Raw genomic sequence first — 19,506 nt, forward strand, 5'->3', positions numbered from 1 at the left:
AATGTACTTGTTGGTCACAAAAAACATTCATGAAGTTTGACACCCAAGGGCCTCTATATTGAAAAATAGTTGGGCAATTTTGATGTTCTTATATATTTTATTTTGTAAAAATGCTAAAATATATGTACAGACAAAAATTTGTTGTTATATTACCTATTATTATTTCAGCCTTTTTGCTCTATTTTTACTCTTTTTTCTTTATTTTTTTTTATTGTATATACACCCATGGGATAAGAAAACGACCCGAGAGGGACAAGCAGTAGAAAATTGAAGGATGGGTGGACCCTGAAATAAACCATAATGCACAAAAGTAGGTAAATATTCATGAAAATAAATACCTGCAAGCTGCAAATGGACCCCATTTAACAGGATAACTAAACCTTTGACACCCAAGGGCCCCTATACTGAACAATAGGTGGACAATTTTGAAGTTATTATATATTTTATTTTGTAAAAATGCTAAAATATATGTACAGACACAAATGTGTTGCATTATTACCTATTAATAGTTCAGCCTTTTTGCTCTATTTTTTACTCTTTTTTAAAATTGTATTTCCACCCATGGGATAAGAATACGACCCGAGAGGGACAATCGGTAGAAAATGGATGGACCTTGAAATAAACCATAATGTACAAAAGTAGGTAAATATTCATGAAAAATATATGCAAGCTGCAAATGGACCCCATACCGAACAGCATAACCGTGTGACTAAATCTTTGGTACCCAAGGGCCTCTATATTGAAAAATAGGTGGGCAATTTTGATGTTCTTACAGATTTTATTTTGTAAAAATGCTAAAATATATGTACCGACAAAAATTTGTTGCATTATTACCTATTATTTCAGCCTTTTTGCTCTTTTTTTTTTTTTTTTTTTTTAAATGGTATTTTCACCCATGTGATAAGAAAACGACCCGAGGGAGACAAGCGGTAGAAAATGGATAAATGGACCCTGAAATAAACCATAATGCACAAAGGTAGGTAAATATTAATGGGGAAAAAATACCTGCACGCTGCAAATAGACCCCAGGATAACAGGATGACTAAACCTTGCACCCAAGGGCCCCTATATTGAAAAATAGGTGGCCAATTTTGATGTTCTTACACATTTTTATTTTGTAAAAATGCTAAAATATATGTACAGACGTACATTATTACGTATAAATATTTCAGCCTGTTTGCTCTATTTTTTACTCTTGTTTTAATTGTATTTCCACCCATGGGATAAGAAAACAACCCGAGAGGGACAAGCGGTAGAAAATGGATGGATGGACCTTGAAATAAACCATAATGCACAAAAGTAGCTAAATATTCATGAAAAAAATACCTGCACGCTGCAAATGGACCCCATTTAACAGGATAACTAAACCTTTGACACTCAAGGGCCGCTATACTGAAAAATAGGTGGCCAATTCTGATGTTACATATTTTATTTTGTAAAAATGCTCAAATAAATGTACTGACTAAGCTTTGTTGCATTATTCCGTATAAATAATTCAGCCTTTTTGCTCTATTTTAAAATTGTATTTCCATCCATGGGATAAGAATACGACCCGAGAGGGACAAGCAGTAGAAAATGGATGGATGGATGGACCTTGAAATAAACCATAATGCACAAAAGTAGGTAAATATTCATGAGAATAAATACCTGCCCGCTGCAAATGGACCCCATGCCGAACAGGATAACAGTGTGACTCAACCTTTGACACCCAAGGGCCCCTATACTGAAAAATAAGTGGCCAATTTTGATGTTCTTACATATTTTATTTTGTAAAAATGCTCAAATATATGTACAGACAAAAATTTGTTGTTATAGTACCTATTATTATTTCAGCCTTTTTGCTCTATTTTTACTCTTTTTTTTTGTATATACACCCATGGGATAAGAAAACGACCCGAGAGGGACAAGCGGTAGAAAATGGAAGGATGAATGGACCCTGAAATAAACCATAATGCACAAAAGTAGGTAAATATTCATGAAAAAAATACCTGCACGCTGCAAATGGACCAGGACTAAACCTTTGACACCCAAAGGCTCCTATACTAAAAAATAGGTGGCCAATTTTGATGTTACATATTTTATTTTGTAAAAATGCTAAAATATATGTACCGACAAAAAATTGTTGCATTATTACCTATTATTATTTCAGCCTTTTTGCTCTATTTTTTTACTGTTAAAAAAAAAAAAAAAAAATTCACCCATGGGATAAGAAAACGACCCGAGAGGGACAAGCGGTAGAAAATTGAAGGATGGATGCACCCTAAAATAAACCATAATGCACAAAAGTAGGTATATATTCATGAAAAAAATACCTGCACGCTGCAAATGGGCCCCAAGATAACAGGATGACTAAACCTTTGACATCCTATATTATGAAGTGAATTGTATTTATATAGCGCTTTTCTCTAGTGACTCAAAGCGCTTTACATAGTGAAAACCCAATATCTAAGTTACATTTAAACCAGTGTGGGTGGCACTGGGAGCAGGTGGGTAAAGTGTCTTGCCCAAAGACTAGGATGGCGGAAGCGGGGATCGAACCTGGAACCCTCAAGTTGCTGGCACGGCCACTCTACCAACCGAGCTATGCAGCCCCATATATATTGAAAAATAGGTGGGCAATTTTGATGTTCTTATATATTTTATTTTGTAAAAATGCTCAAATATATGTACAAACAAAGCTTTGTTGCATTATTACTTATAAATATTTCAGCCTTTTTGCTCTATTTTTAAAAAATGTTTAAATTGTATTTCCACAAATGTGCCGCATGGGATAAGAAAACAAAGACCTCAAAAGACAAAAAATATAGATATGAATGTGCAGATCTTGTATTAAACACCTATTAAGAAAGAAAACATAATCCAAAAAATGCGTCCTTCCTGTGAATAATGCTGCCAAAACAATGCCTCGACCCCACAAGTAGAAGATCCCCATCAAGGCGCGCTCAGCTCCTGCGTCAGTCTCTCCTTCTCCCGCTGGAGCTCCACGATGCTCTGCTTGTTCTGCTCCAGGCGGTCCTCCAGCCACTGCAGCAGCGGCCCGCTCACCGCCGACATCTGGCTGCACAGGTTCTTGGTGAACACCGAGCCGTTGTGGATCTTGGTCACCGGGTCCAAGTGGGCCAGGCTGTGGATCTTGCGGTACGTGTCTTGCTCCTCTTGGCAGAGGATCCGCGGCAGCTCCACCGCCGACTCCAGGCAGACTTTCCCGATAGCCTCCCGCGGGACGACGTGGATGGGGATCTCCACTCGCTCGTACTCGGCGCCCTTCTGGGCTTGGACGGACTGGAAACAGGTGTAGAGGACTCGGCCCGTCTTGGTGTTCTTGTCCTCGATGAAGCAGGAGAAGATGAGCCCCACGAAGCCCTGGTCCAGCATCTGGTACATGGCCTGGGTGCGGACGTCGACGTGCGAGGGCCACACGGTGATGTGCGGGTGGGAGTGATACCAGCCCACCACCCGCATGGGTCTGCCGGTCATGTCCGCCAGACGCTCGGCCTCCGTGGAGGCGGCGGACAGCTGCTCCGGGGAGATCTCCACCCGGTCTTTCCGCTTGTCCGAGCGGCGGAGGATGATGACGGAGTGGATGTGGACGATCCTGCTGGCTTCTACCTCGCCGATGCATAAACCCATCACTTCTTCCTTCTCGGTGCTCAACGCGTGGTTCATGCACACCAGGAAGGCGTCGGACTCCAGGTGAACCGCACTCACCGCCATTTTGTTGTTGCTTTAATCGTGTTTTTGAAATGAGAAAGAAGACAAACCCGCCGGAAGAAGAAGCGAGGTAACGCGTCACTTCCGTGTGTTGCTGTGCTGCAGTAAAAACAGTTCGATCTGACGCAACGAACTGTTTGTCAGAGTAGTTCCTTCTTTTCTTTTGCTTCTTCTTCTTTAGTTGACTGGCAGCGAAAGGTGCATTTTTGATTGATTGATTGATTGATTGATTGAGACTTGTATTAGTAGATTGCACAGTACAGTACATATTCCGTACAATTGACCACTAAATGGTAACACCCGAATAAGTTTTTCAACTTGTTTAAGTCGGGGTCCATGTTAATCAATTCATGGCACTGGGTCAGATTATGTTTTTGGTCATTATTTTTTCTACATAAATGTCGATTTATGAAAGTAAGGCCTACATTTTCTAATCGGCATAATAGTTTACAATTAACAATCAAATCTTGCAGAATGATTAAGAGTACAAAAACCCTTGTTAAAAACATTTAGAGTGATTTAGGTAGCCCTTTTTAAATTTGTTCATATTTTTTAGTATTATTATCTGCATTGGCGTTGTTAGGCATATTTTAGGGGGGTTCAAGCCCCCCTAAAATTTTCTTAAGCCCCCCTAAATAATTTGGTGTTTTTTTTGTTTTTTCAACAAATACATGCCGACATATTCATTATAAAGTGGCCCGAATATGAGTTTAAATAAATAATCATATAACCTGTCAGGGGCGTCACTAGCTTTTAAGGACAGGGGGGGCTTAGCCCCCAGGAGATGCACAGGGTGCGAGCGAACGTAGCGCACGAGCACAAAACTTCACAAACGGCTAACAAAGACTTAGAAATGATTCATTGTTATTATTATTATTTAAAAAAAAATGCACAGCACGAAATGAAATGCTCCCCGGGACGATGGCTTTTAACCTTTTTTTTTTTTTTTCTTTTTATGTATTTATTAATTTTACATTTTATATTAAATGTCTTGGTTTTTCCTCCCTCTGAAAATCCTATGAAATGTTTAACAAGCCATCCTATAATAATACAACAGCTATTAATGTAACAATACAATAAAACAAATATATTTAATGATGTTTTTCTCATTATTTTAACAATAGGCTAATGTATATTACTTTATTTAGATTCTACAAGAAACACAAAACTTAAAAACTAAATTATTTACAATTGCACACACAAGGTTTCGTGCAGCTTCACTCATTGTAAAGGAAGATAATGTGCTTCGTACACCTGCAGGACCGCAAGCAAGGTCGCAGAGAAAATTCGGGCTGGAATTTGAGTGATGTGGGCATTTTCTATATGAACAAGTGGAATGGATTGGATACCGACGCACTAAAGGGGCTCTCTACCTTACGCTATGAAGTGAGGGGAAACTGAGTGAATAATAACAGGTTATATGATTTATTTAAACTCATATTCGGGCCGCTTTATAATGAATATGTCGGCATGTATTTGTAAAATATATATATATATATATATATATACTGTATATAACACCAAATTATTTAGGGGTAGGCTTAAGAATATTTTAGGGGGGCTTGAGCCCCCCTAAAATAGGCCTAACAACGCCAATGGGTCAGGTTATGTTTTTGGTCATTATTTTTTCTACATAAATGTCGATTTATGAAAGTAAGGCCTACATTTTCTAATTGGCATAATAGTTTACAATTAACAATCAAATCTTGCAGACTGATTAAGAGTACAAAAACCCTTGTTAAAAACATTTAGAGTGATTTAGGTAGCCCTTTTTAAATTTGTTCATAATTTTTAGTATCATTATCTGTATTTGCTTTTGTTTTCTTTCTTGTTGTTGAAAGTGCCTCGACTTTTGTGTGAATTATAAATGTATGTTTGTTGTTCAATTAAAAATAATAATGTTTTGGTCATTAAATGTTCTTTTCGTGAATGGTATTTAACTAGATTTAAGAACAGTTTTATTTCCATTAAAAAAAAAGAAAATCATGAGTCGGCAGAAACGAAAACAAAACCGGAAGTTGCTGTTAAAGTGCACAGAATTTTAGGGACACAACTGAGAAAAACAGTGTGATGTTGTATCTTGTGACATAGAGAAAAGATTAACATGAATTAATAGTGTATAAATCAACACATAAATGGGGTTTTTTTTTTGTTATTTTTGTTTTTCAAACAGCCGAGTCTGCAGTCTTGTCTTTAAAGATCAACTTCCGGTTTCGGTGTCAGACAATGAAAAAAAAACTCAATTATTGCTTTTCGTCACCAAAGAACGTATTGGTATTCTTTTCTTTTCTTTTTTTTTTTTAATTTAAAATGAAATTCTAATACATTTGTCATTTTTTGCTTTTCAATTTCCATATTGAAATCCCATGACCAAAACATACGCTGACCGCCCTGCTTTATCTGTAGATGGCCCAAAAAACAGAATGAACTTTGACAACGTTTGTTGTTCAAAAAAAAAAAAAAAGGTTTTGGTCATTAAATGTTCTTTTCATGAATTGAAATGAACTAGATCCAAGAACATTTTTATTTCCATTTGAACAAAAATGAAAATCATGAGTCGGCAGAAACGAAAAGAAAACCGGAAGTTGTTGTTAAAGTGCACTGAGTTTTAGGAGAAAACCAAGAGAAAATCAATGTGATGTTGTATCTTGTGACATAAAGAAAATATGACCATCAATTAATGGGTTTAGTTTCAAATTGATTAAAAAAAACATTTAAAGTGATATAGGTAGCCCCTTTTGTCTTGTTTTCTTTTTTCATATGTGTTAGTATTATTACTCTATCTGTATTTGCTTTTATTTTCTTTCCTTGTTGTTGAAAGTGCCTTGACTTTTGTGTGAATTATAAATGTATGTTTGTTGTACAATTTAAAAAAAAAAAAGGAAAAAAAAAATGTTTTGGTCATTATATGTTCTTTTCACGAATGGTAAGTGAATTGGTTTATTTGAATTTAATTTCGAAATCAAAACCATTTCAGTGTAAAACGCATCAACTTGATCTAAGAACAGTTTTATTTTTATTTGATATTCTATACAACAAAAATGACAATCATTAGTCGGCAGAAACGAAAACAGAACCGGAAGTTGCTGTTAAAGAAAAAAACAGAAAAACAGTGTGAGTGTGCCAAAAATAAAAGATGACCATGAATTAATGTTTAATTTTCAACACAACACTGTTTTTTCAAACAGCTTAGTCTGCAATGTTGTCTTTAAATATCAACTTTCGGTTCCGGTGTCAGACAATGAAAAAAAAACAGTTTGTAAAATTAACTGGGTTTTTGTTTTTGTTTTTTTTGAGCTAGTTATTGCTCCAAAGAGCGGACATTTTAAAATTTATAATGAAATTCTAATAAACTTGTAAATTTCTGCTTTTCAATTTCCATATTGAAAAGAAAATTCGACGACCAGGTGAACCGCACTCACTGCCATTGTTTTGCCTTAATCGAGTTTTGAAATGAGAATAAAGACAAACCCGCCGGAAGAAGCAGCGAGGTAACGCGCTACTTCCGTATTTTGCTGTGCTGCAGTAAAAACAGTTCGAGCTGACGCAACGAACTGTTTGTCCGAAAAAATGTCTTCTTCTCTTTTCTTTTGCTTCTTCTTCTTCTTGAGTTTCATGGCAGCTAAAGGTGCATACTGGGTCAGAGTATGTTTAGGTCATTAAATGTTATTTTCATGAATGGTAGTTGAAATGGTTTATTTTAATTTAATTTCAAAATCAAAACAATTTCAGTGTAAAACGCATCAAATAGATCTAAGAACAGTAAACAAGAGTGGGCAGATGTCCCCATTCTCTATGGAAGAGATACAATTTGGTATTTTTATAAACGACTGTAACATAGAAATGGTTGTCAACATTATTATGCTCCAGGCAATTGTTTTCTATATAAATGGCGATTTATGAAAGTAAGGCCTACATTTTCTAATTGGCTTAATGGTTTACAATTATCAATCAAATCTTGGAGTAGGATTAAGAGTACAAAAGTCCGTGAATTGATATCTTTGTTAAATACATTTAAAGTGATTTTGTTAGCCCTTTTTTTTCCACATTTATTATTATTATTATTATTTATTAAGATTTAATACTCTAACTGTATTTGCTTTTGGTTTCTTTACTTGAGGCTGAAAGTGCCTTGACTCTTGTGTGAATTATAAATGTATGTCTGTTGTTCAATACAAAAATTCTCAAAAAAAATGAATAAATATATAAAATGCATTTTTAGTTTAATGGCAGCTAAAGGTGGTTTATTTGAATTTCATTTCGAAAAATAAAAAATATCAGTGTAAAACGCATCAACTAGATCTAAGAAAAGTTGTATTTTCATTTGATATTCTATATAACAAAAATGAAAATCATTAGTCGGCAGAAACGAAAACAAAACCGGAAGTTGCGATTAAAGTGCACTGAGTTTTAGGGACAAAACTGAGAAAAACAGTGTGATGTTGTATCTTGTGACATAGAGAAAAAAAATGAACATGAATTAATAGTGTGTAATTCAACACATCGATGGTTTTTTTTGTTAGTTTGTTTGTTTTTTCAAAGTCTGCGGTCTTGTCTTTAAATATCAACTTCCGGTTCCGATGTCAGACAATGAAAAAAAAAACTCAGTTTGTAAAATGAACAGTTTTTTTTAACCTAGTTATTGCTCTCCGTCACCAAAGAACGTATTGGTGTTTTTTTCTTCTTTTTTAATTTAAAATGAAATTCTAATAGATTTGTTATTTTTGTCTTTTCAATTTCCATATTGAAAAGGAAATTCAATGACCAAAACACATACGCTCGTCGCTGACCGACCAGCTTTATCTATAGATGGTCCAAAAGACAAAATAAACATAACGATGACATTAATACATTTATGACTGATGACAATAGATTGTAATTATTGGTACTTAATTTTTGTAATTGTCACGCTAGATTTTTCGTTATCCTACGAGGTCTTGTTTTTTTTTTTAAATGTTGGTATGTAAATTACTTATTGTGAAATTTGTCAACATATTGGATAGCACAGTCTGTTGGTATATTTGAGTTTTATAGTATGTTCTATGGTTTAATTGAAAAAAATAATATCAGCTACAAAAAATAATAAAATAAAATAAAAATTGTTTTGAAATGTAAAAAATGTCTAAAAAAAAATGCATGGTAGGAATGTGTTAGTGTCTGAGCAACTAATATATAAGATTTGTACCAATAATTCCAGGTTGCAACGTTACTTTAATACCGCCATTTACTGTATTGGATTATGTATAGATAACATACACCATAAAAATCAAACATCAAAATTGCAAATTTTTGGTATATTTAAACATATCAACAACACCAAATGGGGAATATATGATACAATGGGGGGGGGGGGGGGGGGAAGCAATATAAATGAATTAGGTAACTAACATTTAAATGTATGTTTACAATATTAATCCTAAATTATCCAGTGTAAATTTAGACTGTTCAACTCCTAGGGCTGTTTTCTTTTTCATGAGCACAAATACCTTTTTTACCTTTTCATTTCTGTGTCCACTTTAGTGGGTTTATAGATCATGTTCACCAGTAGATGTCATGCTTGTGTCTTTTTAAAGGGGAACTTGACTTTTTTGGAATTTTGCCTGTCATTCACATTCATTATAAAAGACGGATGTATTTTTTTGATGCATACTAACTCGTAAATAAAAGCCTGCTTACAATGTGAGGTCCTCTATTCCACCAATAAAAAAACCCAAATAACCTTCCAAAAACTTCCATCAATAATCCATCTACATTTCATGACTTGAATATTAACCAAGTATTAGTGATATTATTATAAGCGTTAAAGCAGACAAACTATTTATAGTATTTATACTGCCTATGATGACATAGGCAGTATATTACGTATAAAAAATACGTAATATAAAAGTGTTTGCTTCCTCGCCTCTGTGCAAAACTATAACTTATCAATTTTGGTGTATTTGGGATCTGCATAAGTCCTGAAAATTTGAAATCAAACCATGGAAGCATGGCGGGAATATTAATAAAACAATCCTGCCTTCCTTCATACTTCCTCCAAACGAGCCGTTTTGGAATTTGTCCATTATGTGACGTTTTCCCCAGCTATATCCATATATGGTAAACTTTTACCCGACAAGCTTTGCACGAGTCTGCCATTGTAGTTCGACGCTGTAGTCAAAAATATTCTTCTTTTTCTCTATCCTCTTGTTGTGGGGCGGACTGGCTCGTACATTAACATTCATTCTCTGCTGTTGCCATTTCTAATACAAAGTAACGTAAAGTTCTAACATACACTATATTGCCAAAAGTATTTGGCCACCTGCCTTTACTCACATACGAACTTGAAGTGGCATCCCATGGAAGTGTCCAAAATGTTTTGGTATCCTGGAGCATTCAAAGTTCCTTTCACTGGAACTAAGGGGCCAAGCCCAACTCCTGAAAAACAACCCCACACCATAATTCCTCCTCCACCAAAATTCACACTCGGCACAATGCAGTCCGAAATGTAGCGTTCTCCTGGCAACCTATAAACCCAGACTGGTCCATCAGATTGCCAGATGGAAAAGTGTGATTCATCAGTCCAGAGAAGGCGTCTCCACTGCTCTAGAGTCCAGTGGCGACGTGCTTTACACCACTGCATCCCACGCTTTGCATTAGACTTGGTGATGTATGGCTTAGATGCAGCGGCTCGGCCATGGAAACCCATTCCATGAAGCTCTCTGCGTGCTGTACGTGGGCTAATTGGAAAGTCACATGAAGTTTGGAGCTCTGTAGCAACTGACTGTGCAGAAAGTCTTTGCACTATGCGCTTCAGCATCCGCTGACCCCTCTCTGTCAGTTGACGTGGCCTACCACTTGGTGGCTGAGTTGCTGTTGTTCCCAAACTCTTCACTTTTCTTATAATAAAGTTGATTTTGGAATATTTAGGAGCGAGGAAATTTCCCGACTGGATTTGTTGCACAGGTGGCATCCTATGACAGTTCCACGCTGGAAATCACTGAAAGCGGCCCATTCTTTCACAAATGTTTGTAGAAACAGTCTCCATGCCTAAGTGCTGATTTCATACACCAAGTGATTAGGGCACCTGATTCTCATCAATTGGATGGGTGGCCAAATACTTTTGTCTATATAGTGTATATCTGTCAGTAGAATCCACATGAAATGGCTAAAAACTGGATACTGGATACTACAAGTGATGTTTCAATTATTCCTGTTATTTCTTGTAAGGGAATTATGTAGAAATGAATTATGGATACAAACAAGCAAGTAAACAACAATTAATGGCCAATGCATTCACAGCTTATCTGAACAAAGTGCAACCAACACTTTATGTTAAATTAACAAAAAGAAAGAATTGATGAAATGACTTCTTGTGTAGTATCAGACGTTCATAACAATGTGTAATGTGTAATATTTACCATATTTTAGGTATTGCCGGAACTTGCAGTATTTCCTGGGCACATTTTGTTTCAGTGCCCATAGCAACACACTTCCGACTTCCGTCAACAAGCATGGGTTCCTACTTAATAATAATAATGGTTATAATTAATAATAACTAGAAAATTCTGTAAGCCGCCGTACTTATTAGATGGTGCCGAGTGTCTGAATCCGGAAGTTTTAGGTGTAAATGCACAAAACGAGCCACAGAGCCTAAAACAGTATCATGTTTACATAAAAATGCTAACACTTAGCATGTGTGCTAACGATAGCATGATAACAGTCAGAATGTTCCATATACCAAGTTATATGACTCAAAGAATGAATGAATTGATTAACGTGGACCCCGACTTAAGCAAGTTGAAAAACTTATTCGGGTGTTACCATTTAGTGGTCAATTGTACGGAATATGTACTGTACTGTGCAATCTACTAATAAAAGTTTCAATCAATCAATCAATCAAAAATGTGTATGGCTGCGGAAAACGCTGTAGTAAATTAGAGTGTGAGCAATCCGCTTTAATGGAGGAAGGCCGATGGCGCTCGCCTCCTTCCGATGGCCATCCAGCCAAAACCAAAACATTGGACGTCAAAACTTTTTAGCCAGAATTAAAGCAGACAAGTGTGTGATTAAAATGAGACGTTAAGCACCGAGCTACGTGAAAGTATGGCTGAGCTACAAGAGGAGGAAATCTCGACTTTATTATAAGAAAAGTGAAGAGTTTGGGAACAACAGCAACTCAGCCACCAAGTGGTAGGCCACGTAAACTGACAGAGAGGGGTCAGCGGATGCTGAAGCGCATAGTGCAAAGACTTTCTGCACAGTCAGTTGCTACAGAGCTCCAAACTTCATGTGACTTTCCAATTAGCCCACGTACAGTACGCATAGAGCTTCATGGAATGGGTTTCCATGGCCGAGCAGCTGCATCTAAGCCATACATCACCAAGTCCAATGCAAAGCGTGGGATGCAGTGGTGTAAAACACGTCGCCACTGGACTCTAGAGCAGTGGAGACGCCTTCTCTGGACTGATGAGTCACACTTTTCCAGCTGGCAACCTGATGGACGAGTCTGGGTTTGGAGGTTGCCAGGAGAACGCTACATTTCGGACTGCATTGTGCCGAGTGTGAAATTTGGTGGAGGAGGAATTATGGTGTGGGGTTATTTTTCAGGAGACTAGGAGTCTTGTTCACGAGTGAGGGAAGAGTGGATCGTGAGATCAACAGGCGAATCGGTGTGGCGTCTTCAGTAATGCGGACGCTGTATCGATCCGTTGTGGTGAAGAACGAGCTGAGCCGGAAGGCAAAGCTCTCAATTTACCGGTCGATCTACGTTCCCATCCTCACCTATGGTCATGAGCTTTGGGTTCTGACCGAAAGGACAAGATCACGGGTGCAAGCGGCCGGGTGGCGGGTCTCTCCCTTAGAGATAGGGTGAGAAGGTCTGTCATTTGAGAAGAGCTCGTAGTAAAAAGCCGCTGTTCCTCCGCATTGAGAGGAGCCAGGTGAGGTGGTTCGGGCATCTGCTCAGGATGCCACCCGAACACCTCCCTCGGGCATATGTGACAATAACATCTACGGCTTTTAGAGAGTGCAGTGCACAACTGCGCACACAACAAGGAGACGAAGCAGAAGAACGAGAAAGATACAGCCATGGCGACGCCGACGACGAGTAAGATGAAGAAATACGCTTGTAAGTTCCAAGCCGCAGCTGCGACTGGACCTGGATAGCCTCCGGGGAGAAGTAGTGGACTACCAAGCGCTTGGCAGTGAAGATCTTCCTCAGGAAGCAAAGATTGACCGGTTTTGGGCCATGCTAGGGAGAGATGGAAGATTCCAGACTCTAGTGCATTTGATGAAAGCACTTTTGTGCGTGCCACACATCAATGCATCATCAGAGAGGGTGTTCAGCACGGTTAGAAAAATAGTGACAGAGAATAGAACAAGGATGGACAATTCAACCCTTAACTCAACAATGAGTAGATGAGTGTTATGTGTGTGTATATGTGTAAATAAATGAACACTGAAATTCAAGTATTTCTCTTCTTTATATATATATATATATATATATATATATATATATATATATATATATATAATAAAATAAAATAAAAAAATATATAGCTAGAATTCACTGAAAGTCAAGTATTTCTTATATATATATATATATATATATATATATATATATATATATATATATAATAAAATAAAATAAAAAATATATATAGCTAGAATTCACTGAAAGTCAAGTATTTCTTATATATATATATATATATATATATATATATATATATGAAATACTTGACTTGGTGAATTCTAGCTGTAAATATACTCCTCCCCTCTTAACCACGCCCCCGCCCCACCCCCGAACACGTCCCCCCCCCCACCCCCCACCTCCCAAAATCAGAGGTCTCAAGGTTGGCAAGTATGCCTCATGAGCTAAATTGAACTCTGTCTCTGCATGATTCCTTGCTTCTTGTCTGATTAATAGATGTCATCAGTGTTTGAACCTGACACTATGTCTCCCGGCTGGCCTGGGAACGCCTCGAGATTCCCCCGGGAGGAGCTGGACGAAGTGGCTGGGGAGAGGGAAGTCTGGGCTTCTCTGCTTAGGCTGCTGCCCCCGCGACCCGACCTCGGATAAGCGGAAGAAGATGGATGGATGGATAGATGGGTTTGGCCCCTTAGTTCCAGTGAAAGGAACTTTGAATGCTCCAGGATACCAAAACATTTTGGACAATTCAATGGGATGGCACTTCAAGTTCATAAGGGAGTAAAGGCAATATAGTGTACATTTTATTTCCTGTGGACACAAATGGCCCATATACAGTACACCACCCGACTACTGGTAATACAACCCCCTTCCAGTACAATCCCTTGAAGCGATCCAGTGTGTGAATGACATAATCAATGACAGCATCATTGAGGAACTGGACGGCTTCACGGAAAGCCTCGTCCGTGTCTTGCAATGGCATTTACACTACAGTATACACCACAAACCACTCTTGCATTATATAAAGAGCAAAAGTCTTATATAATATAGCACCTACAACCCTACAGCCAAGAACAAGGCCACACTATTTTCCCACACATGCTATTTCTGTTGACTATTTCTTAGTAAATAGTTTCATTGAATTCTAGTGTGTGAATGTGAGTGTGAATGGTTGTCTATCTTTCTGTGTTGAGGTGGCGACTTGTCCACGTGAAACTGTAATGGTTCCTGTGGAGGGAGATGGGGCCAGCGCTGCCTGCAGGAGCAAAGGTCACCGCCTCTGTCCATGGTGCTGAGGACAGAGCACCATCAGACGGGGGCGTGGCAGTGCTGACGGCGAGACACAGCTGGCAGGTGATTGGATTTCACAGGTGGTATGTGTTAAGCTAATCATCTGTTGTCTTTAATATTAAGCGGAGGAGGAGAGAGAGAATACGGACGTGACTGAAAAGTCACATTCTGCGGGAGAAAGACTTGGAGAAAAATCTATGCACATTAAAAACTTTGTTCAACTTTGCACGCCTGGCTCCTGTGAAGTGTCTGTGAGTGGGACCGCTAGGAAGCGACTTCCACAGTTCCCCATTAAATGTCTTTTGTGTTCATATTTGGAACAGGTTAATTAGATTTGCATCATTTCTTATGGGAAAAAAAAATGCTTTTTTTTTTTGCACGACTCGGTTTCTAAAGGGGACCTATTATGCAAAATCATGCAAAGAACAATATTTCTCAACGAGCTATTGCAAGGAATTTAGGGATTTCACCATCTACGATCTGTAATATCATGAAAAGGTTCAGAGAATCTGGAGAAATCACTGCACGTAAGCGATGATATTACAGACCTTCGATCCCTCAGATCAAAAAGCGACTTCAGTGTGTAAAGGATATCACCACGTGGGCTCAAGAACACTTCAGAAACCCACTGTCAGTAACTACAGTTTGTCGCTACATCTGTAAGTGCAAGTTAAAACACTACTATGCAAAGCAAAAGCCATTTATCAACAACACCCAGAAACGCCGCCGGCTTTGTTGTGCCCGAGCTCATCTAAGATGGACTGATGCAAAGTAGAAAAGTGTTCTGGGGTCTGACGAGTCCACATTTCAAATTGTTTTTGGAAACTCTGAACGTCGTGTCCTCCGGACAAAAGAGGAAAAGAACCATCCAGACTGTTAATGGCGCAAAGTTCAAAAACCAGCATCTGTGATGGTATGGGGGCGTATTAGTGCCGAAGGCATGGGTAACTTACACATCTGTGAAGGCACCATTAATGATGAAAGGTACATACAGGTTTTGGAGCAACATATGTTGCCATCCAAGCAACGTATTTTTCATGGACGCCCCTGCTTATTTCGGCAAGACAATGCCAAGCCACATTCTGCACGTGTAACAACAGCGTGGCGGTTCTAGACTGGCCTGCCTGTCGTCAAAACCTGTCTCCCATCGAAAATGTGTGGTGCATTATGAAGCATCAAATACGACAATTGAACAACTTAAGCTGTACATCAAGCAAGAATGGGAAAGAATTCCACCTGAAAAGCTTCAAAAATTGGTCTCCTCAGAAAACGTTTACTGAGTGTTGTTAAAAGGAAAGGCCATGTAACACAGTGGCAAAAATGCCCCTCTGACAACTTTTTTTGGAATGTGTTGCTGCCATTAAATTCAAAGTTAATGATTATTTGCAAAAAAAAAAAAGAAGAAGTTTCTCAGTTCGAACATTAATTATTGTCTTTGCAGTCTATTCAATTGAATATAAGTTGAAAATGATTTGTAAATCATTGTATTCTGTTTTTATTTACGATTTACACAGCGTGCCAACTTTACTGGTTTTGGGTTTTGTATATTGTGGTATATTATTACACGGAAAGAGAACAGTAAAAAACAATTACAAAATAAAACAGGTGTTTACAGTACACATTTATCTTTCGATTCAATTTGATGATTTGAGTTTGTACTGGTTACTGTATAAGTTCAATTAGTCAATCAAATGTTATCCATGTAGCACTTTTCATACACGGGCAAGTTGCGACACAAAGTGCAAAAAAACAACAACAAGCACACGCAGCATTATTTAAGATAAAATGACATGGCATGGCACTGAGGACTGCTGATGCAGTGTCTCCTAATGAGGCAGCATGTAAAGATGAAAAAGAATGGGTTCTAAAGTTGAGCCTTGGGGAACCCCACACATTATTTCATAGGCTCCAGAGCAACATGTATCCATACGTACATAAATACAGTAAAAAACAGTACCAGAGAGAGAGAGAGTGCTCTTTTTTCTGGTTTGAGCACCTGTCCCCCAAAATGTCAGTTAATATGTGTAAAACTCAGGGCCCGGGGGTTAGATCTGGCCCGCCACGTCATTTTATGTGGTCCCTCACGTCATTTTATGTGGTCCGCCACATCATTTTATGTAGTCTGCCACATCATTTTATATAGTCTGCCACATCATTTTATGTGGTCCACCACATCATTTTATGTGGTCTGCCACCTCATTTTCTATAGTCTGCCACATCATTTTATATAGTCTGCCACATCATTTTATATAGTCTGCCGTGTCATTTTACGTGATCCGTCAACGAAATCTGCCACATCATTTATGTGGTCCGCCACGTCATTTTATGTAGTCCGCCACCTCATTTTATATAGTCTGCCACATCATTTTATGTGGTCCGTCACATCATTTAATGTGGTCCGCCACATCATTTAATGTGGTCCGCCACATCATTTTATATAGTCTGCCACATCATTTTATGTGGTGCGCCACCTCAATTTATGTAGACTGCCACATCATTTTATGTAGTCCGTCACATCATTTTATGTAGTCTGCCACATCATTTTATGTAGTCCGTCACGTCATTTTATGTAGTCTGCCACCTCATTTTATATGGTCCGTCACGTCATTTTATGTAGTCCGCCACATCATTTTATGTAGTCTGCCACATCATTTTATGTTGTCTGCTACGTCATTTTATGTGGTAAGCCACATAATTTTATATAGTGTGCCACACCATTTTATGTAGTCAGCCACATCATTTTATGGAGTCTGCCACATCATTTTATGGAGTCCGTCACGTCATTTTATGTGGTCTGCCACTTCATTTTATATAGTCTGCCATTTCATTTTATGTGGTCCGCCACTTCATTTTATATAGTCTGCCACCTCATTTTATGTACCCGCCACGTCATTTTATTTGGTCTGCCACCTCATTTTATATAGTCTGCCACATCATTTTATATGGTCCGCCACATAATTTTATATGGTTCGTCACATCATTTTATGTAGTCCGCCACATCATTTTATGTAGTCTGCCACTTCATTTTATATGGTCCGTCACATCATTTTATGTAGTCTGCCACATCATTTTATGTAGTCTGTCACTTCATTTTATATGGTCTGCCACATCATTTTATATAGTCCGCCACATTATTTTATGTAGTCTGTCACATCATTTTATGTGGTCCGTCACGTCATTTTATGTAGTCTGCCACATCATTTTATATAGTCTGCCACTTCATTTTATGTAGTCTGCCACATCATTTTATACAGACCGCCACGTCATTTTATACAGTCCGCCACCTTATTTTATGTAGTCTGTCACGTCATTTTATGTAGTCTGCCACATCCTTTTACGTAGTCCGCCACATCATTTTACGTAGTCCGCCACATCATTTTATGTGGTTCGCCACATTATTTTATGTAGTCCGTCACGTCATTTTATATAGTCTGCCACATTATCTTATGTGGTCCACTACGTCATTTTATGTGGTAAGCCACATCATTTTATATTGTCTGCCACTTCATTTTATGTGGTCCGCCACATTATTTTGTGTAGTCTGCCACATCATTTTATATAGTCTGCCACATCGTTTCATATAGTCTGCCACATCATTTTATGTAGTCTGCCACATCATTTTATGTGGTCCGCCACATCATTTTATGTGGTCCGCCACATCATTTTATGTGGTCCGCCACATTATTTTATGTAGTCCGCCACGTCATTTTATGTAGTCTGCCACATCATTTTATATAGTCTGCCACATCGTTTCATATAGTCTGCCACATCATTTTATATAGTCAGCCACCTCATTTTATATAGTCTGCCACATCATTTTATGTGGTCCACTACGTCATTTTATGTGGTAAGCCACATCATTTTATATAGTCTGCCACATCATTTTATGTGGTCCGCCACATTATTTTATGTAGTCCGTCACATCATTTTATGTAGTCTGCCACTTCATTTTATATAGTCTGCCACATCATTTTATACAGTCCGCCACGTCATTTTATACAGTCCGCCACCTTATTTTATGTAGTCTGTCACGTCATTTTATGTAGTCTGCCACGTCCTTTTACGTAGTCCGCCACATCATTTTACGTAGTCCGCCACATCATTTTATGTGGTTCGCCACATTATTTTATGTAGTCCGTCACGTCATTTTATGTAGTCTGCCACATCATTTTACATTGTCTGCCACATCATTTTATATAGTCTGCCACATCATTTTATGTAGTCAGCCACCTCATTTTATATAGTCTGCCACATTATCTTATGTGGTCCACTACGTCATTTTATGTGGTAAGCCACATCATTTTATATTGTCTGCCACATCATTTTATGTGGTCCGCCACATCGTTTCATATAGTCTGACACATCATTTTATGTAGTCTGCCACATCATTTTATGTGGTCCGCCACATCATTTTATGTGGTCCGCCACATCATTTTATGTGGTCCGCCACATCATTTTATGTGGTCCGCCACATTATTTTATGTAGTCCGCCACGTCATTTTATGTAGTCTGCCACATCATTTTATATAGTCTGCCACATCGTTTCATATAGTCTGCCACATCATTTTATATAGTCAGCCACCTCATTTTATATAGTCTGCCACATCATTTTATGTGATCCACTACGTCATTTTATGTAGTCTGCCACATCATTTTATCTAGTCTGCCACATCGTTTCATATAGTCTGACACATCATTTTATGTAGTCTGCCACATCATTTTATGTGGTCCGCCACATCATTTTATGTGGTCCGCCACATCATTTTATGTGGTCCGCCACATTATTTTATGTAGTCCGCCACGTCATTTTATGTAGTCTGCCACATCATTTTATATAGTCTGCCACATCGTTTCATATAGTCTGCCACATCATTTTATATAGTCAGCCACCTCATTTTATATAGTCTGCCACATCATTTTATGTGGTCCACTACGTCATTTTATGTAGTCTGCCACATCATTTTATATAGTCTGCCACATCGTTTCATATAGTCTGCCACATCATTTTATATAGTCAGCCACCTCATTTTATGTAGTCCGTCACATCATTTTATGTAGTCTGCCACATCATTTTATATAGTCTGCCACATCATTTTATA

At 38.0% G+C, this 19,506-nt stretch overlaps 1 protein-coding gene across 1 annotated transcript; it reads right to left on the reverse strand.

Annotated features, from left to right (window-relative positions):
* Positions 1 to 2,619: 2,619 nt before the first annotated feature.
* On the reverse strand, positions 2,620 to 3,843 carry brcc3 (BRCA1/BRCA2-containing complex, subunit 3). Its single transcript, XM_061981073.2, has one exon. The coding sequence runs from the start codon at positions 3,712 to 3,714 to the stop codon at positions 2,932 to 2,934; it is 783 nt and encodes a 260-aa protein (XP_061837057.1). The 5' UTR covers positions 3,715 to 3,843; the 3' UTR covers positions 2,620 to 2,931.
* Between the last annotated feature and the right edge of the window lie 15,663 nt (positions 3,844 to 19,506).

Source organism: Nerophis lumbriciformis, linkage group LG20, assembly GCF_033978685.3.
Source record: "Nerophis lumbriciformis linkage group LG20, RoL_Nlum_v2.1, whole genome shotgun sequence".
Taxonomy (NCBI): Eukaryota; Metazoa; Chordata; class Actinopteri; order Syngnathiformes; family Syngnathidae; genus Nerophis; species Nerophis lumbriciformis.